General features: G+C 39.0%; 1 protein-coding gene across 1 annotated transcript; it reads left to right on the forward strand.

Annotated features, from left to right (window-relative positions):
- Positions 1-7221: 7221 nt before the first annotated feature.
- Positions 7222-18851, forward strand: RXYLT1 (ribitol xylosyltransferase 1). Its single transcript, XM_039571195.1, is given in 7 exon segments — positions 7222-7330; positions 7332-7398; positions 7786-7965; positions 8959-9061; positions 14268-14582; positions 16203-16373; positions 17410-18851. Coding segments are annotated over 7 exon segments (1329 nt in total). The 5' UTR covers positions 7222-7255; the 3' UTR covers positions 17828-18851.
- Positions 18852-25078: the final 6227 nt, after the last annotated feature.

Below are 25078 nucleotides of genomic sequence, written 5' to 3' on the forward strand. Positions count from 1 at the left end.
AGAATTTGCCATATAAATAAAACCTTTCAGTGGGATGAAAGAGCTGAACAGGAAGAATCATATGCTCAAAAATAAAAATGTGGCTTCTAAATATAAAATCATACTGCTTGCTACAGCTTTAATGATTAGCTTTTTTTTCAGTTCTTTCAACTCATTTCCTACTGGGATATGTTCAGAAAGCCTGGGGCTTCCATTATTTCCATGTCTAGTAGGAAAAAAATACAAAAAAAAAATTAGGAAGATAAAATAGACACAAAGGATTTGATTTAGACTGCATACATAAGAAGAAGGGCACAGCTGTATTTCCTTAGGTAATTCTGGTATAAATAGCTGAGAGAAATGCTCACAATCACAAAAAAAAATGTGTTCGTGTTTCAAAAAAATTATCTTTGCTGAAATTAGCTGCTTCTCAGCTAAGCAGCAGTAACTAACTGATTTTGTGCGTCTTCTTAAGACTTAGTGAGAAGTAAACTGGAATCTCTTAAAGCGCCTTCAGGCTGACCACCAACATGAAACCCAAACAGAGCTGTGACTGTACTCTTCTTGGTAGCTAGCCCAGCTAGGGCATGGAGGAGTGAAGATACTATGCTTAAGGAAGACAGAAGCTTACTTTGGTTCATCTCAGAGCATTTCCTTCTGTTTTATCACTACAGATCAAAAAAACCCAAACACAAAAACCCCCAACACCATGACACCCAGCCTATAAACGTTTGAGCCAGAACAACTTTCACACATACCTGCTCTGCCTACTGATAAACCCCCAGACAGAGGAAGTAAATGAACCAGAGCTCCCATTAACTGTTCAGACAGGTCACTCACTGCTGCACTTTGCCAAGTGTTCCTTCTCTTATCACCCATGTAACTGCAATGTAAATGAAGCCCATACCCAAATATCATAGAAAATAGTCTGATGAAGTGCCAGAAGCAGAGCTGTTCCTGTGCCAGGGGGAACCAGAAACTACAGCTCTAGAATTCCTCCATGAGAGATTAAGTTCCTTGCCTTCCAGAAATTGTTTTCTAAAGAATTTCAGTGTCAAGTGATTTTTAAATGGCACTGTAAACACCTCAATTAACACTGCAGACTTCAAATGATCCCTTCTTCCCCATGACACAGAAACTTAGATGACTCACACCACAGTGTGATATGCTAATATAGTTTTATTTTAAAATATAGCCAAAATTCCTGCTACTGTAAAACCCACTGCAGTTCTTCCTGTAAGAATAAATTCTTTCTGTTTGAGTCTGCTAGATGACAGTGTCATACAAATATGTCTTTATGTTACTCGGTAACAATGGGGTGAGGAGATATTATAATCCTATTTATCCACAAAGAAATCATATATACCATGAAAACATTGAAGATCTATGCAAAAGGCCAATGCAAGGATGTTGGTTTTATAAATGTTTATTTATTTCATAAATGTTAAAACGTTTCTGTCTTAGATTTGTACAGGAGATTGGAAAAGATTGTGAAAAACAATGATTTTTAAAAGGGTGTATTTAGCCTATTGAAATAGCAAATGAGCCATAAAATTTTTATCTGGGTGGAAACATCCAAAGAAATGTTAAAGGAGCAGAAATGTTAAATGTTAACTGTTAACTGACTTTACTGCCTTCCTTTATTATATACCAACTTAGAAAAATACTGGAGATGTGACAGTTCAGGAAACAAGAGGAAGCACGGTTCACAATAGTTTGGTATGTTTAGTAATACATGTGTGAGAATGAGACAACTCTTAAAAAGATTAATTTATTGAAAACAGAAAAATTGAAAAATTACAGAAATTAGAAAAATATAAAAATTTGGGATCCTATAGCTTGGTAGATGGTATGCCCCAGGAGCGCAGGGATTGAGATCTTTCTGGCTGAGACAGCACTAAGACCTCAGGTAGAGAAAAAGAACTTGCAGTGCTGGGCTGACTTTTAAAAAAATTACTAAAGGCCCCTTAAAAGCAGTAAGGCTTTGAATGCCCAGCACCGACGTCTAACCACAGCTAGCCTGCAGAGAGCGAGAGAGGAAAGAGGCCCTGCCTCTCTGCCTTGGTTTTTTCATAGTGTCTTGCTCCGCCCCCCCCCCAGTTCCGCCCACAGCCCGCCCTTCAGTTTAAAGTGATTGGTTCTTTCCCCTTTGATAGATTCATCTCCATCCACCAATGGCTCATCATTGTCGGGGGGGGGGGGGGGGAGGGGGGGGGAGGGGGGGGGGGCGTGGTATTAGTTGAGATAAGGGAGCTACAATGCCTTCATTAAAATTGAGGTATTCAGGTTGCCATGGAGCTTGCCTGCAGAGTAATGGCTCTGTAGCTAAAAATAGCTGCTGGCTGTTAGAACTGGGGTTTTTGGCCTTGGAACCAGAATGTAAGTGAAAACACCTAAAAAAGGTATTAAAATACATCCAACACATCTTAAAACACTTGTAAAAGTATACAGTAAACACAGGAAAGGTAACTCTTATGGTATACAGACGGTTTGAAGTTTGAAAAGGGAGCAGTAAGTTGGGGATTTTTAACTGGGGAATTTTTAACTGGGAAGGGTGCAACTCTCTTCATAAACTACTTTGAACAATTGAAAACACTGATAATGGAACTGGAATTTTGTACCTGGGCTGATGGGTTAATTTTAAGATTTCAATTTAAAAATATTTAACTCAAAATTAATTAATTAAAGCACTTAATATGCAAAGACCAAGCACAAATAGGGATTTCATGTATGACACATGGCTTACATCAAACCCATTTCTGTTGTTGGAAAGGTCTAACCCAGTCCTGACACAGATATTCAAAATGTATAAGACATGAAAACAGTCTAGAAAACAGCAGCTATGAGTCCTTTCTTTCCGTGTCTCAGGAGGAAACACAGTTTTCTGAGAGGCTTTATGCTTTCACAGAATAGAATATAATGGAATAGAACAGTTTCTGTACAGACTTCAGCCTGGAGACACTCTAAATGTAACACATGGGACCACTACCCTTTGTTATCTAAAAATGTCTTCAGATAGATGTATCTTGAATGTGAGCGCGATACTGAAGTATGGCAACTGGTTTTGCCATTTCATTAGGCTGAAAAATTACTTTATTCTGATGCTCCTGCAGTGCATTAGTTTCTCAAGAAGACTGTCCTCACTTATACTATGAACTTAGAAGGCCACAGGTGAACACCCTCCTATTGATCCATCTGTACCAAAAAATAAGAGCTCACTGCCCTTAGTTTTTTACCACCACCAGAAGTTCCTTACCATCACCTCGCTGCCTCAAGCAATACCCTGTTGAAGTGACAGGGCAGCCACTGTAATTAGTTTCAGGTAAAAATGAAATTAACCTGAGCCTTGTTCTGCCTGAAGGATGATGTCAGGGTGTACTCCCACAAACCAGAGCCAGCAGAATGGAGCATTTCTATTAATCCAGTAGTAACAAGCACCAAAGACTGTTACTTCTCTCATCACAAGAGACTTACCCACAGCACCTCTGCCGAAGGCTAGGAATGGGCACTGTGATCTGTGGCCAGCAGAGAGGCCTCTCCAGCTTCATATCTCTAATTGTCTGCTGCAGAGTTCTCACTTTCATTCATCCTTGTATAGGGCAGCCTTAAGAAGAGATTCAGGCTTTTGTAGACAAATTTTAACAGCGGCTGCCTACAACACTCTGCAGGTGGCAGAAGAAAACCCTGCAAACTTCTTAATTAATGAGAACAGGACCAACAGAACAGCAACTGCAGCTCAACACCTTTCTGCAGGGATTCTGGCAACAATTGTCTTCATTCCATGTTCTGGTTAGATGTCTAACTGGTGCTTTCTTTCATTCCTAATTCTGCTTTAAAACCTTGCTCAGATCTGCCTGTATCACATGTTGATCAATACAGCTTCTTAAGACTTCCCAGTGACATCTGCAATTCTAACCCAATAGTCAATGAGCAGAGACCAAGATAAGACAAGCAGTTCTGCAAGAATTTTGTTGGGAGTAACAGAGACTGAAGAATAATTAATTGTAGGCAGTCATGAATAGTAAAAACAAGTATCAGGAAATACGGCTTTTATCATAATATGTACAGAAAAGGAATACTTTTCACAAGAAAAGACCTTACTTTTTGAGTTGCTTACTCAAATTACCTGATGTACAGCAGAATGTATTTTGATTTAGGCTTTAAGCTGCACTCAGTCTTAATTTTGAAACTCCAGGTTAATTTTCATTTGTTTCAATGAATTCTTGAACAGAATAGACATTTGAATGTCTCTTTTATATTTTTATATTATATCTTTCTGTGCTCTTTTCTATTTTTCTTGTCTCTAAACAGTTACTGAACCTGATGATACATTTTTAAACTGTCTCCTAATTTATGATGGCTGATATGAAAAGAATTCGTAAAGCTTAATTGTTTACTGCTCAAAATCCTTGTTATTAAATACACTCTCCTTTTTTGTTAAAACTCTGTCTTTATTGAGTAACTTTCATTCAAAGAAAACATCAACTATTTTATATCAGCTAGGATTCCTAACGGTCCAAGAAGCTCAGTTTTGTACATTTTACAAGGGGTCAGTTGGAGCCCCATGAGACAAGATAAGCTGCCAGAAGATCATACAGCAAGCTGTCTCAGAGCTAAGAAAGAATCTAAGCCTATCAGATCTGGGTTCAGGATTTTCCGAAGTGTCATTAGCTGTGGCTCTTGGACTTTTCATCCTCTCCTACGCTGTAGGGCATGTCTGCTTCTTAATGCCATCTAGAGATATAATGATCTTGTCTTTGACAGAGGTCCAAGACATCACTGATGCTTTTGATCTCTCTTCCCTTCTTGTGACATAACACTTGGCTTTCGGTCTTCTACAACAAATCAGAAATTTGTTATAGACTGCTAGAAAGGAGTACTTGCTGGGCTTTGCAGGCCCCTACAGACACTGTGCATGAAATTGACTTCCAAAATTTGGTATCTGCTGCACGTTTTTCCATGATTTCAGGGAATACCCTGGTTAAGGTGTTCTTCCAGTTTAATGTTTCCGTAAGTTTTACTCCCATAATCCCTAGACAAAGCTCCTACTCCAAGATCTTAATTCATGTAGGCATTCTGTTAAGTCCAGCCCATCACACACACACTCTCCCCCTTAGTACATTCTTAACATTATATTCTTAATTCCCACTAGTTTCTCTGTGTACAGGAAAACCATTTATTTGAGTCTGTCCTGAACTGGCTGGAAAAGAATATAAAATTTTATAAAATTAATATCCTTTTTTACATTATGTATAGCTTTTTACATCTTGTTTTGCCCATGAAACGAGCCAATGCAACTTGCAAAATGTATGAGTTAATAAGGGTAGGAAATATAAGATGCTATGCTCAAAAGTATATGCTCTTCCTTCTCACATGTTTTCACTTCTGGATTTGGGGTTCTTTCCAAATGATCAAGCATCGCCATCTACTATAATTGTTCTAAGACTTTGATTGATATTACCTGTTTACCTCACTTTGGTTAGTTTACCTTTCTTCTCTGCTGAAAGTAAGACTACACTATCATCACTATTGTGAAAGACCTGCTCACTGCTATTCCAAATCATATTCACTTTCTCATTTCTTATTGAAATGCACACAATTAAATGCAGACTTTTAAGACACTATTTTTGAGATGATCTATAACCAAACTCTTCTCAGATTAATTCTTCTTGACTTTTTCTTTTCAAGTCTCTTGTCATTTTTATAAGAAATAAACTGCATCTGTGTGGGAAGAAAACTTTCTAATCATCATCCAAAGCAGTGAAGTTGTGCAACAGGAAGCCTGTGTTTGCAAATGATTAAACATTTTTCATTCTTCTTTGCCCTTTGTAATTAATTTCTACTACCATCTTATTTCCCTTTGGTTCTATGTTTATCATACTTTTATTATCATATTCTGTTTTAAAGTGTTTGTACAAAGATTATTTTCCTTAAATTTTAGCAGCTCAGCACACAGACGCAGTTACTGATAAAGTCTAGAAAACAGGCTGCAGTTAAAACTGGTAACAGTTTACTTTAATATTGACCACTACAGATACCATGTTGCTGGTCTTCCCCAAGTTTGTGACTGCACCAGTTCCTTGCACATTCACACAGATGCACTAAGCTAGAAAGGCAAGAGAAAAGCTTGGTCTTCATTTTGAAAGCATTTATGAGGTGCACTTCTTTCATAAAATTGTAAATCACTATAACCAAAGCAAAGTGGCCGTGATGCCTAACCGGAACAAGTGTATTGACCTGCAATTTTGCAACAGATTAGCAGTAGTATCGGCAAGTGTTATTTGCATTATATGGGTTTTAATGGATAGGGCTTCAGTATACAAAAGAAGCTTAAAAGAAAGAGAAAACCTTTTTACCAGGGCTAGTAGCAGCATGACACAGGGCAATGGCTTCAAACTGAAAAGAGGAAATTTTTTATTATGAGTGTGGTAAGACAGAGAAGTTGTGAAGGTCCCATTCTTGGAAGTGACCCAGGGCTTTGAACAACCTGGAAGTATCGCTGCCTGTGGCAGGGGGTTGGAACTTAATTATCTTGAAGGCGCCTTCCCACCCCAACCATTCTGTGACTACTGCCACAGTGGGTCATCAGGCTAGACTTACAGTTCAGCAAACGTATAAGCAATTAAATTAGATTAAGGATTTGGCAGTAGGCTGACTATAAGCCTATTTCAGAAGGCCTTCTAAGACAAGTAGTTACATTTAAGTTGGGAACAAGCAGTGGTCCATTAAATGAATTTTAGGTCAGGGTCAGAGCAAGGTTTAGTGTTCATAAGGGTAAGAAAATTATCAAGAAAAAACCCACTCAGACCCAGAAAAGGCTGTAGGGTTGTGCAGTGCATTATGATCTATACTGTTCTACACTCTCTCTCCTTAGGGTACATGAAGGTTGCTGTGCTTTTGGCTACAATTAGGGTCATGGTGTTTGTATACAGGCTGGTAGAGGCTTTAAAGAAGCTGTAGCACCTAGCCTTAAAAAGGACTCACGGACAATCTTCCTATCTTTCTCTTTCTATGGAACATGACTCGCTCTGATCTGTCCAAGATTTCCCCATTATATAAAATTCCCATAACCTGACTGTGCTGTTCATCTATCCGTTTACAACCTGGTTACACATCATCGCACAGCTCTCCCGGGCTGCGGGCAGGAGCAGGTCATGGGCACCGGCGGCTCTGAGCCTCCTCAGCGGCGGACGCAGCCCCGGCCGGCGGGCGGAGTCTGCTCCCGCCGCCGCCTCCCGGCGCCCCCCGCCGGGCCTTCCGCCCGCGCTGGGCGGGTATGCGGGGCGCTCGCAGGCGGCTCTGCTCTGCCCTCATCGTCGCGTACGGCCTCTTCTCCCTCTACGCGGCCTACAACCGTGTTCCTGCGGCCGCGCCGCCCGGCCGCCCCTCGCCCGCACCGGGACCGCCGCGGCCCGCGAGGTGAGCGCGGCGGCGGAGCTGCTCCGAGGCGCCCGGGCCCGGGCCCGGCCCGGAGGCGGCGGCCTTGGTGCGGGGCCGGCCCGGCGGGCGGGGCCTGGTGGCGGCCCCTGGGGGAGAGCGGGGCCGGGGCCCCACCGCTCCCCATCGGGCCTGCGCCGGCCGCGGCCCATTTCCGCAGTGCCTTGGGTGGCACCGCGCGGCCCGGCGGGGGAGGAGAAGGCGGCGGTGGCGCCTGTGATGGTGGTTGTGGTGGCGATGGTGGTGGGCCCGGCCCAGGGCTGAAGGAAGGTTGCCAGGTGCTGCTTGAAATCACAAATTTCAGAAAATTCATTAGTCTTCCTAAAGTTGTGAATTTGATCTTTTTTTATATGTAATTCACGCTTTTAGGTTACACAGATCATGTTGCCTTGGGAAACGAAGAGTGGAATCCATGGGATGCAGACGAGAAAAACGAGCTGGCTGCTTCTCAGCAGAGATATGAAGCTAATCTTAAGATGATAAAATATGCGAGATCTCACCTAGAACAGACCAGTCTTAGAGTACAGATTTGGGGCAAAGCAGCAATTGGTAAGCAGATATAGTCAATGTCTATTAGTTATTTAACCTTTCTAGTAATGGCACTTTTCTCTGTTTTCTGATGACTAAAATTTATGTATATGATTCAATAGTATGTATATATGTATGTGAAGAGTATTAAGGAATGGTAGCTGTTACTCAAATTTATAGCAATAGAAGAGTAGTTGAACTCCAGTTTCTTTGTATCAGTTCTTTTCAAGGCTGTTTTTCTGCATCTGTCAAGGAAAATGTCTCAAATGGCAGAGAAACATAGTTACTTTTCTAATCCAGTGTAGTTTACAGTACAACACAAGGAGAGGCCTCTTACTTGCCTAACCAGATTATTTATTTTTGTCGCATTTACACTTCGTGAAATAAAACATCACACAGTGAGAAATAAAGCATTTCTTGTAGTGCAGTGTACTGCAGTACTGCTGCCACTGATAAACTTGGAAATAATTTTGTTGTGGAAGACACTGACCTTCCTCTGCACAAACTGGGAGCCAAGGTCTTCTCAAACTCTTTAGCTACTGCTGAAGACACATCACTGTTCTTACTTTAGCTTTTTTGTAAATTCCAGGTTTAAAGTGGAACTTCATGTAGCATTGTACAACACATAGGTATATTACCTCGTATATTACCATCACAAAAAAATGGTGTGTTTCACAAAAGCTTAAGAGATGTATGCATGTCCTGAAAATGCTGATTAATATTTGCTCATTTTTAGTGGTATGTGTGCTGGAAAGAGTTGCTAACAGAAGCAGTAGTGTAGTATATCTTCATCTACTGATATTTTATCAGCCAAAGTATCCTTTTAAATGCCAGTGTGGGAAAAATTCATCTTAACTAATTGCAAGTCTATTATGCAAGAAGCTCTGACATTTCTTTCCCAAGTTCTTATGTTGTGATGCTTTTTCATTTTCCAGAAATAATTTTATTTGTTAGGAGTGTAGAGTAGGCAAGATCTGAACCTTCAAATTCTCCATCATGTCTTCATTTGTGTAGGTCTTTACCTTTGGCAACATATTTTTGGAGGGCACCTTGAGCCGGCTGATGTGACTGCACAGTGGAGAGAAGGAAGCCAAAAAGCAGGAAAAACATACTTCAGGTGTTGTTCATTATCTTGATTTCAATTGTGTAAACTTTAACAAATAAGGCATTGGAAAGATAAACTACATGATGCACTGCTCAGGTGCATTATTTTGCCTATCTCAAAGTTGTGGTTATTTTAATACAGTTGCAAATCCTTTAATTTTGTCATGTTTTGATAACTATGGAATATGCACCCAGCTTCTCATTCAAAATTATCATTTATACATGGAAACACATACTTGATAAAACTAACCAATTCTAGTCCAAACACATCACCATTAAAAAATAGAAAACTAGGGAGCAATTTCATCTGGTTTATGGTGTTTTGTGTTATTAAAAAAAAAATGGGGAAAGACTTACCAATGCTGAGAAAAAGAGCAGCCAAGAGGCCTCAGTGGCAGGGTCAGGATGCAACCCCAAGAAAAGTGTTAAGAACTGGAGTTTGGGGGCTCGTAGTTGACAAAATCAAGCATGCATGTATGAGGCAAGAAGATGTCTCCTGCTGTTTGGTTTCTACTGTATTCAGGGGAAAGAGACTTGGCTCATTCATTCATTCATAAACAGGAATATGTCAAAACTGTAATTTGTTTCTGTTTATAACAAAGGCAATATGTGAGGCCTAGCTTCTGGTTAGCTACTTGATTTGCAACCCAAAATTTTATATGGAAAGGAACATTACGCTTAAAGCACTGTTTGCACTAACAGTGGTGTTTGATCTGTGATCATGTATGTTTTAAGATTGTTGTCAAATGTTTTATATTATTCAGTGAATGATACACAACAATTCTGAGTCCCTATTTAATACCATTTTAAGACTTTCTGTGAAGACATAGTGAAAGCTGCAGGTCTGTTTGGCCAGTTAGCCAGTCTCCAGAAGTAGGTAACATTTAGTCACTTGCTCCAGGACCTACCTGTTAAAAAAGTTTTCTTTTAATACATACATTACACACTTAAGTAAGTTTAACTTCTGAAAAGTGTGTTACTTCAGAAGGCTGTTTTTTCCATGCACAATAAGATGTGGTTCTAGTTGGAATTTGAAGATAGTAAACGTGTTGTGAATTGAAAGGAGGTTTTAAGTGATTACAAAACTTCTTTAAATCATTTTGAATTGTTTATCAAAGTTTCTAACAGTGAACATGGTATATATAGGACATAGAATCTTTTCAGAAGAAATGGATGAATTTATGTACTCTTTAACAAAAAAAGCTATATTCCTTGTCTGCAAATAAAAGATGATCCTACAAGTTTAGAGAATCAACTATGAGTGAGGCTACTGCATCTTGGTAGTCTCCTTGACAGAGCAATAGGGCTTTCCATTCACAAATATAGAGAAAGGATACAATGCTTTCTTTGAATGTGGACCAGTGCCTGCAGTGCAGTCTTGGTGGCAAAAGACTTTGTTGTTTCCAGAGTTAAAATCTCAGAAGCCGTAGAAATCCATGATACTCTGCCAGATAGGTTATCTTCTTGGTATTGACAGGAGAGTTTCTTTCAAGCTCTTGCTTTTCACGTTTATAACATGAAAATAATTTGCTGTACTTAATGAGTCTGTCACTTGACTGATTATGGTTATTTTCTTTCTAGTGTGCCTGTTTCAGATGATTAATAACCTCACATGTTTCTTTAGGGTTTGCATCTCTCAAAGAAAGACTTATGTACTTGCATTTAAATATCTTCTTGTTGTCTGGATGAACCAGGGATAATCGAGTGCTTATTTTAATTTCAACTTAGATCCTATAAAATTACTAAGCTTAAGTTTAGTACCAACATAACAGAGGTTAACTTTTGACAGGCTAGTAGAAACTTGTTGTGCAAAGTATAGAAAATATGCAATATAACTATTATTTTAACAACGAGGTTTCTGAAATTAAATAGCTACTTTTTACTCAATCTGGAAATATTAGCTTGTGTTGTGAAGAAGAAGAATGTGATTTTGGCTCCTCACTTGTTATAAGATTTTCTAGAATTGTTTACTGCCTGGCTGAGGTAAATTGTCTCCATTTGATTACTAGATGAGGCTAGAGGGAGCTAGCTGAGGTGACATATTTGGACAATGTGTGCTGCTCTGCAGTTTTCTGTGGTAAGTCTAATGATTGTTAAAAAATAGACCTCTGGTGAATGTTTTTAAAGAATGCCAAATCTAAAGACGCAAAAATGCCAAAATACCCCTTGAACACAGTTGCAGGAATAATCCCATTTTGTATATTTAGGATGGAGAATACACATAATTAATATAGATTTTGATAGCTTCACGTTTTCACCAAAGAAGTTGCCTAAAAAATGCAGAAGGTACCAGCTTCTCCATAAAATGGAGTGATGTTTATTTAAAAACAGGAGTGGAGAAGGAACTGCATAGCTGTGGGTTTTAGTAACATCTTGGCACTTTCATACAAAAATCAAGAAAGCAGGATTTAACGCTTTCTTTGACCTGAAGCAATTCACACCATTCTCTCCTGTCATCTAGGAGGATGTTGTAGAGCACCTGTTATTACTTGGTAAGAGCTTTCCTAAATTTCTATTCTACCAAGTCACACCCTCTCTATTTTATAAACATTCAGTGCTGCCTTGCCTCAGTCAACCAGCAGAGGTTTCTGTCTATCAAAGGATTCCACCAGGGATAGTTTCTGGCAATTTAATTTTAATAAAACCCTTTAGTGAAGCTTTTTGAAAATCCAAATACACTATGTCCACTGGATCCTCTTTATCTGTGTTTTTATTGACATGCTCATAGATCTTCATCAGATTGAAACAGGATAACTCATTTCCAGCAGTGCTTATCCATATATGTGATCAGTGGTGTTACCTATTGATAAGATTCAGTGATCTTACTGTTTATTGCAGACTCTTCCAGAGAGGGAATTAATACTGATTGTTCTCCAGCGTCCTCTCAAGTTGTTTTGTAGATGGAGTCTACAAAAGATGGTGAACCACTAATCAAGCACAGTGTCTTTTCATAATGACAGCTCCACACCTTTGCCAGCTGTTCTGCAATTATGTGTTTGTGTTCCTTCAAAACTCTCAAGTGAATGCTATCCAGGTCCAAATCCTCCGTTTGATATAATACTTGTGGTGTTCAACCTTGTATTTCTTGCAGAAGCGAATAAATTAGGTGTGGGAATCTCCCTTACTTTTCTGTTGAGCCAGATGGGGTTGGGGGGGTCTGTGTTGTTTACTTTTTGGATTGAAGCACACAGCATGCCTAGGCTTCTTATACACTGTTTTTGAACAGTCTACAAACTCCTTGAAACCTTCTTGTGATTTGGACTGCTCCTTTCCAAATTCTTTCTTGATTTTCTCATTTTTATGTAATTCCGTTATTGCATAATGAATATGTTTGTGCTGGATGTATTTATTATGATCTGCCGTGTTGCAAGTGTTAATCATTGCTGTTACAGAATGGCTGTCTAACACCTTCAGAATGGGCACTGTAAGACTCAGTCTAAAATAGTACCTTTTTGTATGACTGTATGACTAGTAAGGAAAAGCAAGTCACGTATTTAGTCCAAAAAACATGATCTTCCCAAATTATCTTTGATCTAGCCTTCATGTGAGTAGTTAGTACTGTTAGGACTACTCCCTTAACTTTGTAGCTTCTGTAATCTCTCTTCTGTTTCCCAATCCCAGTTGTGTTCTGATTGGGAGTTAATAGTACAACCCTAGCACAGTGTTTTAATTATTGAAGTATGGGATTTATGAGACTTGCACAGTGTTACTTTTTTTTCCCCACTGTAGTTTTATGCTGTTCAACTTCATATATTCCTACACACAGGTCATTGCTTCCTGACCTGTACATGTTGTTATTCCTGTAAAGTTGTTACCCTCTAAGTGCTGTGTCATAGAAAAAACCCTTTCTCCCCAAGTCTCTTTTTGCAAGGTGATCACTGGACCATGTACGTATCTTAGTCCCTACTTTAGCCATTCCAAAGCTCAGGGTATTCTCTCTTAGGAATCCCAGTGATTCTGTTCTCATTGTCTGTTAAAGTTTGGATTTAAGTCTTGATCTGACTTAACATATAATGTATTAGAAGTCTTGTTTCTAAGTCATGAGTCTTACGAATCTTGGCTCCAAAATACACCCTTCCCACCAAGCCAGCAGCATGTCAGCTTAACTCAGGTTTAAAATACACTTGTGTAAGGTCAGTCTGCTCCAGCTAACCTCACTGGTGTAGTTTTTACAGCTTTTGTTGTGAAGGATTTTTTTCCTCAGTAAGTATATTTGAACTGAAACTAGCTGTCAGTCTCAGGACTTCGTGAATTAAAACTTATACTCACTCTAAATTAAGTTTTGCTGGTAGCTGAAAAACTAGTAATGCAGCAGACCTAGAAAACTAGCACTTAACTGACTCCTAGAAAAAAAAATACTGTTTTCTCCCTTCCACTTTTTCCTAAGCTGTGTAACTAGTACTTCTTTACGTTCAATCAATGGTCTGTTAATACACCAGGTAACTGAAGAGCAGCAGCTGGCAAATACTGGTTTGTTTCATTGCAGTTCATAAATGGCTTTTGTCAGATACTTGCAAATGATTAAAGATTTAATGATTTTGCTACATGACTGAAATTCTTCTGTTAAATGCATTGTGCAAGATATAGAAATGCCATTTTATAACTAAAATATTTGTGCTTTACTAGCTTACATCAGAGCCTGAAGTTTGACCTGGGTCATACAACAATGCTAGGTTTACATTTAGAGAGATGCCTTTTGTGTTATTGATTCTGCTCAGCAGAAACTTAACCAAAATACTGAGAAAAGTAGTATACAAGACTAGCTAACTGTCCCTCGTAACGATAGCAGATTTAGTATAGTCTTCAGGTTTTTGGGAGGGCCTCTCTCTTGTTCTAATACAGCAATCATCAGTTATTACTGGAATTAAGAAAATGTTTAACCTTTAGTGAACATCAAGGTGCACCCTTTTTTGAAAGGTGGTTGATTTACACACATTCTGAGGTTTGAGTATGGTACTAGTTCTGATGTATTGACAAAATACCTTATTTAAGTCAATCTCCTTTTTCCTGAATAAAAATGAAAGCAGCTTTACTCCTGTGCTAAGCAGTAGATACTAACAACAGAAGCGGCTACAGTTGTACAGTGATTTTGCAGTATATTGCATTTACATTATTGAAGAAAAAATCTCTGAAGTACATACTGTGTAGTAAGACTAGTTAGAGGATCAAGGTCAATAACTTGTGTAACTTTGTTTAGTGTTGTATTTTGGTTTTCTCAGCTTCCTCACTGGCCCATCTGTGGTTCCCGGCTACTTCTCGGTGGAAGCGGAGCATGTGGTGCTGGTGCTGAACGGGAGGGAGCCGGCGAAGATCGCCTACGCCATGCAGTGGCTGCACTACGCACAAACACTGATGGAGACTCGCAAAATCCAGCATGTGGCAGTGGTGCTGCTCGGCAACGAGCAGTGCAACAACGCGTGGATTCAGCCATACCTGAAACGAAACGGGGGCTTTGTGCATCTGCTCTTTGTTACATATGACTATGCGTTTGTAAATGAAGAAGATATTTTCCAGTGGCCTTTAGGAGTAGCTACGTAAGTGCTGTAGACAGAAATTGCAATTGATTAATTAATTGTTATGCGTGTGGTATGGAAAATATGACTGAGTGATGCTGCTGCCCAAAACAATTGTAAGTAATTTGCAGAACATGATCCTATCAATCATTTTCTAAATCAGGCATTGGAGTCCTTAAAAGTTGCATTTAGCAATAAAAATGATAACAAGAAAAGAATACTAGTGTTTAGGAAGCTTTAAGAAAATGAACCTGTGTCTCCTGAGGTTTTCTATTCCTTCTTTCTTCAGTAGATTTGCTCTTGCAATTTATGACTGCTGATGTAATATTTACCAGTGATGTGGAGATTTAAAAGATATTTGTGTAATAACGCTGCAGGTACTATTTGTTCAGGAAAGGAAAGAGTGCTTTTTTTAACCTCCATTATGGCTCAAAAGGCTTCCCGTGTGGAGTTGTTATACTCTAGTATTACAGTAGTGTAAGCTGTCTTAACTGCTTGGTTAAAAAACCATTTTTGTTATATTCAAGTGCTCAAACTATTTATGTGGAGTAAATAAAGGTTTGGTTCAGCTAGATGCATTTTTACTTCTCACTAACAGAGCTGATAGTGGTTTAGCTACTTACCAGGGCAATAGAAGCTGAAAGGAATACAGGATTGTTTTCATACCTTGTGTTGAATTTGAATTCAGTATCCTGTATTGATCCAGTTTGCTGAACAAGCTGGAAAACAGTGTAGAGTTTTTTTACATGCAGCTTGAACTTGTTCACAGTATCCCTGAAATATGATATATTTGGATTATGGTGTCAAAGAATTGATGGCATTGGAAGTTCCTAAGTGGAAAGAAGTTGAGTTTTGAGATGCTGAGATTAAGGTGACAGTTAAGAGAAAGCAACAACACTTAAAGCAATAAACTAGGGTGCAAAGCTGGGTGGAGGAAGATAAACTGGGTGTCAAAATGGGGGTTTCCAGCCTTTGCATACAACGGCTGTAAAAAACAGGGTTAAAGGCATGAAAATGTGCCAGATTTTCCAAATAAAGAGAGAAAATGAAGATGTAGAATGATGCAAAAATACTTGTCATGAATGGACTAATGGTTATTAGAAACTGAGTGAATTAACATTCATCATGCAGAAGTATGAGGAAAGGACTGCTCTGTCAAAAAATGTACAACAAGCTATTTAGTAGCCAAAAGATTAGATTATTGAAGTTCACTCAGATCAAAGTGAGATTTTGCTTTGAGAGATACCAGTGGTAGTTCCAGTTGATAGGCATATCCACAGATAAAGGTAGGTGAGACTTAAGTGCCACAGTTACCATTAACCTGGCCATTTCAGTCAAAACTTGTGGTTTCATCAAGAACAGCTTCTTTGGAAAAGCATGTTAGTCAAGGACATTCTGTAATATGCACATACAATATTTCTGATGTTGAAAAAAGAGGTAAGTTATTCTGGAAACTTGGTGAAGGGAGTGGTGGGGGCAAAGGGAATAAAGATACACTTTCAGGACAGGACTTCAATTGGTTTACTTGTGGATTGACAACAAGTTGGTGTTTTTAGTCTTAATATATGATGCAGTGAAGATGAAATGCTGCAAAATGTTTTCCTTTGATATAGTTGTCTAACTTATACATTGTTTTTACAGCTACAGAAGTTTTCCAGTTGTAGAACCCAGCTGGTCAATGCTTCGTGATCCAAGATCATATCTATGTAATTTCTTAGGAACAGTTTATAAGAATTCTTCGAGAGAAGCCCTAATGGAAATTCTGAAACAGGATGGGCTTGACAAACTTTGCTGGATTGCAGCCAGAGAACAGTAAGACTTTAATTTACTTCATTAAGATACTCAGACTTTTTTGCCTGGTTCATTATTACCAATCCTTTCTTGTGTTAAAAAATAGTACAAATAAAGGTAGTCAGTCATTAAGTCAGGGAACATTGCTGAGACGCTTTGTTTAGGTCATCATAACATAACAGCCTTTCTGTTGTTATTTTACATAAAGCACGTTTTTAAATTTGGTATAGAAAATCTATATATATAACCATCAAAGACCATCTGGTTTTTTTCTTACAAATATTTGATTATGAGAAGAAGCACTTGTCTTGTATTTTGTGGAGTTTAATGTCTTTAGTAGAAGAAAGAAGACAGCCATATTTTGTTGTGTTCCACATGAGAGTGGATTTAATCTGTACTGCACAGTTGGTTTTGACTAACGAGTAGGGTTCTGATCGTATTTCTTGAATTGTTGTTTGAAAAGCAACACCTATAAAATGTTGGATAGCAGGCACAGCAGTGCTTAGGTAGACCTCACCTGCCCTAATGAAGAGTCTCAGGAGATGGATTGTATCTGTTACATAAACTCTTACATCCCAGACATACTGAGGCACTTCAAGTAGATTAATTCAGGGTAAACGGATTGCTTTATGTCCTAACTCTTGAAGAGCAAACCTCTACTGATTTAAAGTATTTGAGGCCAAACAAAGTCATTAAAAAGTCCATTGAGTGTCTCCCGTTTTGTCTGTTGCTAAACTGTGCTGTGAAGTAAATTGACATGTGCATCATCCAAGTCATGCAGAAGATTTGAAGTGGCATTTCAATTTGTTTCTTACACTTCTAAGTATTAATAATTTCCGAAAAGGGCCACATCTTACAGTCTATTTTTAACAGTGACATTTTCAATAAATTTTTAGAAGACTCCTTTAAAAGCAGTTAAGACTGTGTGTGTAATATAAAATTTTTACACTGATAGCATTTTCAGTTTTATAAATAATGGAAATTAAAGCATATCTCTACCTTTTCATTGCAGTGCCTGTGGGGAAAATATTAATTTTCACCCTTTTTATTTTCCTAGGTGGCAGCCTCAAGAAACAAATGAAAGTTTCAAAAACTATCAAGATGCCTTGCTGCAGAGTGATTTGACATTGTGCCCAGTGGGAATAAATACAGAATGTTACAGAATTTATGAAGCTTGTTCATATGGATCTCTGCCTGTTATAGAAGACGTAATGACACCGGGTGTTTGCGGAAATTCATCAATGTACCACAGTGCTCCATTGCAATTATTAAAAACCATGGGGGCTCCATTTATCTTTATTAAAAACTGGAAAGAGCTTCCTGCTATTCTAGAGAAAGAAAAAAAAATGAGTTTAGAAGAAAAGATTCAAAGGAGAAAAAAGCTTTTAGAATGGTATCGAAACTTCAAAGCATGGATGAGACAGAAATTCATTAATACCTTGGAAAATTCATTTTTGCATAGTGATAAAGGATAAATTGTCCCTTTTGAAAATCTAGAATAGATGACATCTTAATTTCCATTAACCTTCTGAGGCAGCTTTTACTCAAGAGTAACCCCACAGGACAGATGCATTCCTTTTAAAGTCAACGGAATTGCTCTAAGCTTGGCTAAGAGCTATGTTTGGCCCTCCGTCGTTAATGATTTTCGGAGAGGTTGTTGACTTAATAGGATGGTACAAGGATGCCAACAATTTCATTGCTATTTTCATAATTTCTAAGTTGCTGTGTGACCTGATAAAATTTTTAAAGGATAATATCTTTGAGCATGTGAATTTGGTAAAATCCAACATAACATCAGTTGTGTTTGAAGAAAAGAGAACGGAGGCTGTATGACAGGGTAATTTATTAGGTAGACTAAAGAAGAAAAGTATTATGATAAAATTGCCAGGTTTAGCATATTCTGGTAAGTACTTGTTTTGAAAATGTGAACTGTTTACTTGGTTGACATTTCATTTCCAAGAAAGTGACCATAAAGCTAAAGACTGTGGAATAAAAATGTCTATTTCAAGGTAAAAATAGAGAACTCTTTCTTGAAAATAGTTGGTAGCAATATATTTCATCTTTAACTTCAGATATCAAAATTGATTTCTTTTTAGTCTTGGGCCATATCTTTCTACATGTCTGCTCTTTCATTACCTGCAGTTACAGCTGCACATTCTGAACACTGGGCCTTAGACATGAACCTGCTTGTAGCTTATCTGATTCCTCAAAATCTGCTGAAACATGTCAATGCCAAAAGATGGCAGAAGTGTAATACTGCATGCTTATGGTACTATGTGTACCACAAACAGTTTCAATGCTTTTTTGTTAAATGTGGGCAAAGGCATCTGTTGCTGTTCTTGAGTGTGTGCAGTTCCCTCCAGCATGTTCTGCTGAGCAGTAGGACTGCACACACACACCACTGCCATACCAAAGGGGTGTAATAGCCACTTCTGTCTGACCACCGCATGACATGTGGGGTCATTCTCATGCAGGAATTAAAAGGCCAGTGCAACTGTACAGCTAAGTAGTACTCATTTGTGTAATGATACTGTCTAGTTCTGGAGTATGTGTCACATAAGAGCATTTCTGTGGGTAATCTGAATTGTATGTCTAACATGAACTTCTGTGACTTACCATCCGCCCATTTCATCTGAAGCATCCTGCAGTTGTGGTACAATGAAAACATACTCCATTCAGCTGAGACTGGAAGTAGTGAGTTGATGAGCACTGCTTACAGGCGGACCTTGTTAGACCAAATGCACAATAAATTTCCACACTTAGGACCTGAAGCCCATCAGTAGTACATAGCACTTGAGGATTAGAGGAAGCTTCAGTATCTGCAATGATCATAGAACCATGGAATGCTTTGCGTTGGAGGGGACCTTAAAGATCACCAATCCCCCTGCCATGGGCAAGGACACCTCCCACTATCCGAGGCTGCTCAGAGCCCCATCCAGCCTGGCCTTGGAATAGTTCCAGGGATGAGGCATCCACATCTTTTCTGGACAACTTGTTCCAGTGTCTCACCACTGTAATAGTGTAATCTCACTGCCGTATTTTTCCTCTAGTTGAATCTTTATTTCTAAACAAGCTACAAAACTGCAGAACAATGATTTAGAGCAGTGTTTCTCAACTTGTCAGCAGGAGATCCCTTGGCACTCCTGCAGGATTTCAAGAAACTGCAGAAAACAACTCTGAGAAGCCTTTACCAGTCAGCTGAGATTCTTACAAAAGAGGCTGCAGCTCCTAAAAAAATTGTAGTGGTGTGCAGGTCAAAGTCTGAAAAACAGGTCAGTGTGTTACTTGGTCATCAGCAGAAGAAACATGCTGCTATTCATGTGCTCGTTTCTAAGTAAACGTGTGAGTTTTTCTGAACTCATGGCAATTGTATTTTAAGGGAGGCTGAGACATGCACCAAAATTTTAGTAGAATTTCGTTTTGCAGCTGCTTGCCTGCTTTGGGACTTCAAAGGGAATTATTTTATGTATTTAACCAATTCTTGACACTTCAAATTCACCTTTTTCAGTCCAGCTGGAATTGGCACCAAGAGTTTTTTCTTGTGTTCTATTTCTAGTGCTAATGGAGCAAAACATCTTGAAGTCAAGGGAGGGTTCCTAACACGTTAGGAAGGTTGCTAGTGTTTTAATTGTTCTCTCATTCCACTGCTCAACTTGTGGGAGAAATTGTCAACTCTGCTCTATTTAGATCCAGAGCTGAGGAAGACAACAAAAGGGACCTTAGCAAAGAGAATGAGACTGAAGGAGGAAAGACACTGAAGTCTGCAAGGAATCAGAGAGGATGTCTTAGAGTGGTAGAGGAAACTGGTTCAAACAAGGGAAGTGGTTAAGGCACTGGCAAAAAAAGATGGTGTGCCACATCCACCTAGGAGTAGGTAGTATCTACTGTCAATGAGAAAATGATGAATCAATTCAGTTGTTCAATACTGAGAGGAGAATGAATGCTCTGGTTTTGCACTTAGCCCTCTGGTTTGAGACTGGGATGATGAAACATTGCTTTCTAGGTACAGAACAATGCCTCTAGTAACTGTGCCTGGTGTCTGGGAGAGAGGCACAAAACTGAGCCTGTCTGGAGTCGAAATGCCAACTGTAGCTCCAAATGTTAGACAGATTGCTAATTATGTGGTGTTTTGCATCACGCTTAGATTGATGTGTGGAGTATATAACTCTACCAGTTTTATTATCAGAAGCATTTCCTGCTGATGAAGACTCTACAAATTAAGCTGAATTGCCTTGCTATAAGAAGAAACATCCAGCTTCTCCCAGCCTTAGTGTGACTCTCTCTCCTACATTATTCTGAACCCATTAAGAGTGGCTGTGAACATATGGCATAAATGGTGTAAAAGATCAGCTTCTAGAGAGCAATATGATTCCACAGAAACATAACCAGTCTTCATAACTGTTTGTAATCCTGCAGATAAGGACATGGCTTGCAAAGGATCCATCTGCCATTTGCTTACCATTCTTGGATATTTGTGATAATGTATTTCAATTGTTAGGTTTACCGTCTTTCCATGGCTGAAACTTACACAAGGAGTGATACAGCTGAGAGTTTTCTAGAAGCCTTTCTCACAGCAATTACTAAGTTTGAATTAGGATCACTGTGTGCTGGAACCAGCAGTTTCTGTCTTGGCTTACTGCCCTCACCAAAACACTTGCAAAACCACAGAAATAAAATCCTGTTACTTCTTGGCAAATGCTGCATGTTAGTAATAGCCACTAACAAACTGGGCAAACTCAGGAGCAGCTTCCATGCCTAATGTGTCCTAAAATAGTTCCAGGAATTCTGCCTACTGTGATCAGAAAAATGAAGGATGATTGAACAAGATTATGCTTATTTTGGCCTGTTCATAAAGACTGACATCGGGAGAGGCAAAAGTATTTCAAATGCAGTTCCAACTGTGCTGTAAGAAACTGTTGCTTCCAAGAAAACTGCCAGCATAAGGCGTGTTGGGACTGCCATTTCCCAATAGCTAAAAAGGGGTTTAATGTTTATGTAGTGCTGTGAATCCTACACAAAGGGTTTGATGAGTAAGATGAAAAGAAGAGCTGACTTGGTGAAAATGTGCCTGAAAGGATGATGTGCAGTTTGCATTGTATCCCAGAACTCCATGTCGGTTGGGTTTTTTTGCTTTCTGAGTCCACAAAGTTAAATAGTTTGTACAATAAACCCTTCAGGGATCACTCCAAAGTGATGCTATAAAAACCATGCTGTGTAGCAGAAGTCACAGTGGATCTAAAATATCTTTCCAGCAGCTTATGTAGTTACAAAGAATTACATGGAATTCTTACTCCTCACCAGTCCATGAATTGTAGCTGATAATCGCCTTGATAAAGAAACAGCTGCAAAAGGTCATGTTAGCAGTTGATATTTAAACTATTTGGGTGGGTCAAATTTCAGGATTTCTTCAATGTCTCATAAACAATAAAAACCAGTAAATAGTTTTCAATATATTTTACCAATGTAAATTCCTTTTACTACTAATCTGAGCATGGAGGACTGCTTTGAGTGTTAAAATTTCACCACATGACTCTAGTTTTAGAGTTTTAAACTCTAATTTGAAAAGCTGAAAAGGCACTAGAGGTAAAATCTGAGGACCAAGAGGAATGCTAAAGAGAAAAAGGTTAATGCCTACATACATGTTGGATTTATTTAATTCAAGGGTGTGAAGAGACCATCCATCTTAGACTGGAATTACATGGCAGTAAAATAATGAAGCAAAGATTTTCAAAACAGGCTATGTGTACCATTAGCCCCCAGGGTCTGGTGCTTCAATTTGGCTACTATTTTAAGTGTCTCAATTCAAGTTCCCATAAATGGGTCTCAGTCTTCAGAGGAAACTGCTACACATGTTGGGAATCAAGAACCTGTTCAAATTGCTGTAGTTCAGTACCCAAAAGCCAGTGCCTGGTGTTGAGAAGCTGGCCACCCAGGCAGGTATTTGTACAGTACCATCCCTTACATCCTGCTTGTGTCAAGTGCCTTGGCAGCACAGGCGTTGGTATTCACATTTTTTTCCCTGAACCCTCTTGGAACCTGAGTGCAACTCCGTGAATGCTGCTATAGTAGAATGCAAGATATTTCTGATCCGTAGCCCCACAACACAGATGTGTTTCATCAAGCACGCCATGAAATAACATGACTCATTCTCTTAGCCAGTCTTAAACCAGATTAATCACACAAGGATAGCTTGAGGTAAGAATCTTCAAATTGCTTCCTATATTCAGCAGTCCCGTTTGACAGTGCAAAATTTCTGAATTTCACATGACAATATTCACCATTCTTATAGTCTTAATTATTTCCATCTTCAGGAAAATATCCTTTGTAGCGTGGGCTGCATTTTAAAACAAACAGAACTGAAGTATTATTACACACAGTTTCATTAAATATGTGCTTTCAGAAGATATGAGATGCAAAGCGAATGCATCAAACAGAAATGAGTCATTAAGATCCAGATGAAGACACAACCCATTGAAAGACAGCAAGTTGTGCAGGTGGCCACAGATGAAGAAAAATAAATCTCTGAATGACTGAAATTAGCCTGATTCTTTCAGATTAAGTTATTCAAACAGCACCACACTGTTCAATGTGGTGTTTTGAAGTTTGCTATGTCAAAGGGGTTTTGTTCAAGGTCCAAAATGTAAGGTTTCTACGTAAGTGATTCTCTTAATGTTTTTTCCTCTGCAGTGGAGTTCTTTTCTGAAGAATAAAGGTAGTCCATGGCCATGACTGGAGATCCACTTTAAGTAACATTTTTATAGGAGATGCTGAAACATCTTCCTCTCTGGCTGTTTATTTAATACATTTTCATATTTGTGACAACCCTTGTCAGCAATGGGGCTACCACTGTGCTATATCTTATTGCACAAACTTCCCTGGGATGTGAAATAACCTTGGTGCAGGCCTTCCATCCAGCCTGGACACTGCCGATGCCCAGCTGCCGTTTCAGAAACACAACCACAGGGAACTTCTGTGTTGAATCTCGTTGCTCCTGCTTTTGACAGGGGGCTGTGGAAGGGTGGGAAGGGATGGTAATAGGCTCCTAGGGTATTTACCCTCATTCTCACTGAATATGGAAATGGAAATTAAGGGCAGCTCTGTTTCCCCCGAGGGGAAATGGAGTGTACTGATTAATTGCTGTAGGAATTTAAATGGTGCTTCACACTTCCTTCAAATGCTAGCATAGCTTTAAGACAGCCGGTGATGTGTGTTTTCTGGTATGCAGTCTTTAATTGCATATCCCTTTTTGCTGGAGGGTTCAATTTATTAATTTAATAGTATTTTATCAATCTCTGTCAATGCAACCCTTTGCGGGTCATTGTGGAGTATCATTACTTATACAGTGAAAACTAAATAGTCTTATTAATGCTAAAATTGAAGACAATACTCCATCTGATGAGTACACAAGCAGGGATCTGTACCTTATGCCATGTTGTACCAATTTTGCTTCCTTCCCCTCTCTAATCAGACTCTGACTGTTTCTTCTTCCATGTCTCTTTTTTTTGCTGACCCCCTTTTCACATTGTTATTTTCAGATTAGAGAAAATTGCTTTCTGTCTGGTAGGGATATAATTTCCTTGTACCCATGGAGAATTTCACTGGGTACCCAGTCTCGGAGTAGATGTAATTAGGCTTTTGCTGAATTCCTACTGTAGCAAAACTCATGCTATTTCACAGCATGCTGCCAAAATATCTCTACGTGGGATATTATGTCTTCTGAGTGCTTGTTTCTTAAACATTGAGTCTGTTGTTTAAGACTTTTGACTGTCTGTATTAAGAGTTCAGTACAAAGGATTATGTTTGTAGGAGAAACAAGAGGATTAACTTCAAACATCTCTTTGTTTCCCATTTTACAGCAAGGAATGCTCCTCAATTCCCTGAATGAAACTTCATATGCAACTATAGATACCTGAACACAGCTTATGGTGTTTGACACCAAAGTCTCAGACATTGGCTCATGACTTTTGGAATGTGAATTCAGTTCCCCACAACATAAATTACCAAGGGCCAAATCCACCAGAGGATATTCTTATCCAGGGTAAAGCCTAGGGCAGGGCAGTTCTGCTAGATTGACTGTCCAAAGGACCAGTGCTTTCAACTACTGCTAGGCAGCCTGCAGTGCTTGGTCTGCCGGTGAGCTGTGAAACACCACAAAGTGGTCCTTAAAATTGTTGCTTTTTTTGTTTCTCAATTGCAAATGCACATTCCTCACATGCAGGTAAACAAGAGGTTCCCAAATCCACGTGTTGGACAGCTGTACATTTTGAAACTTGAGGAGTTTGAGTGTGCTTTGCTCTCGATAACCCAGCAATTTCTACACTTGTTTAGTATTTTCTGATCGTGATTTAATATACTGTTTACAAATGCCTTTAAAATAATTTTTCTTAAACAGCTGACACCTGGATATAATACTCTTCTGTTTAATATTTAAATCAAGCACTTAACCTGCTTCTGGGTCTATAATCAACAGGATATTTCTGCTGTATATAGCAACTACCGATCTCCCCCTATTTTGCTGTTGACTTTAATAAAAGTATTTCAGTTATTAACTGAAACTCCTTTGAACAACATTAAATTATTTTATCAAAGGAACATAGCTTCTCCCTGTTGAATTCACAACTACCAGTAACACCATCTCCCTCCAGCATCTTGATTGATCTGGTATTTCATTAAAGGCAGCTCTTCTCCTTCAGGGTTTTGACTGATTTTGGTTCCTCATACTGCAA

Source organism: Corvus cornix, chromosome 1A (assembly GCF_000738735.6).
Source record: "Corvus cornix cornix isolate S_Up_H32 chromosome 1A, ASM73873v5, whole genome shotgun sequence".
Lineage (NCBI taxonomy): Eukaryota > Metazoa > Chordata > Aves > Passeriformes > Corvidae > Corvus > Corvus cornix.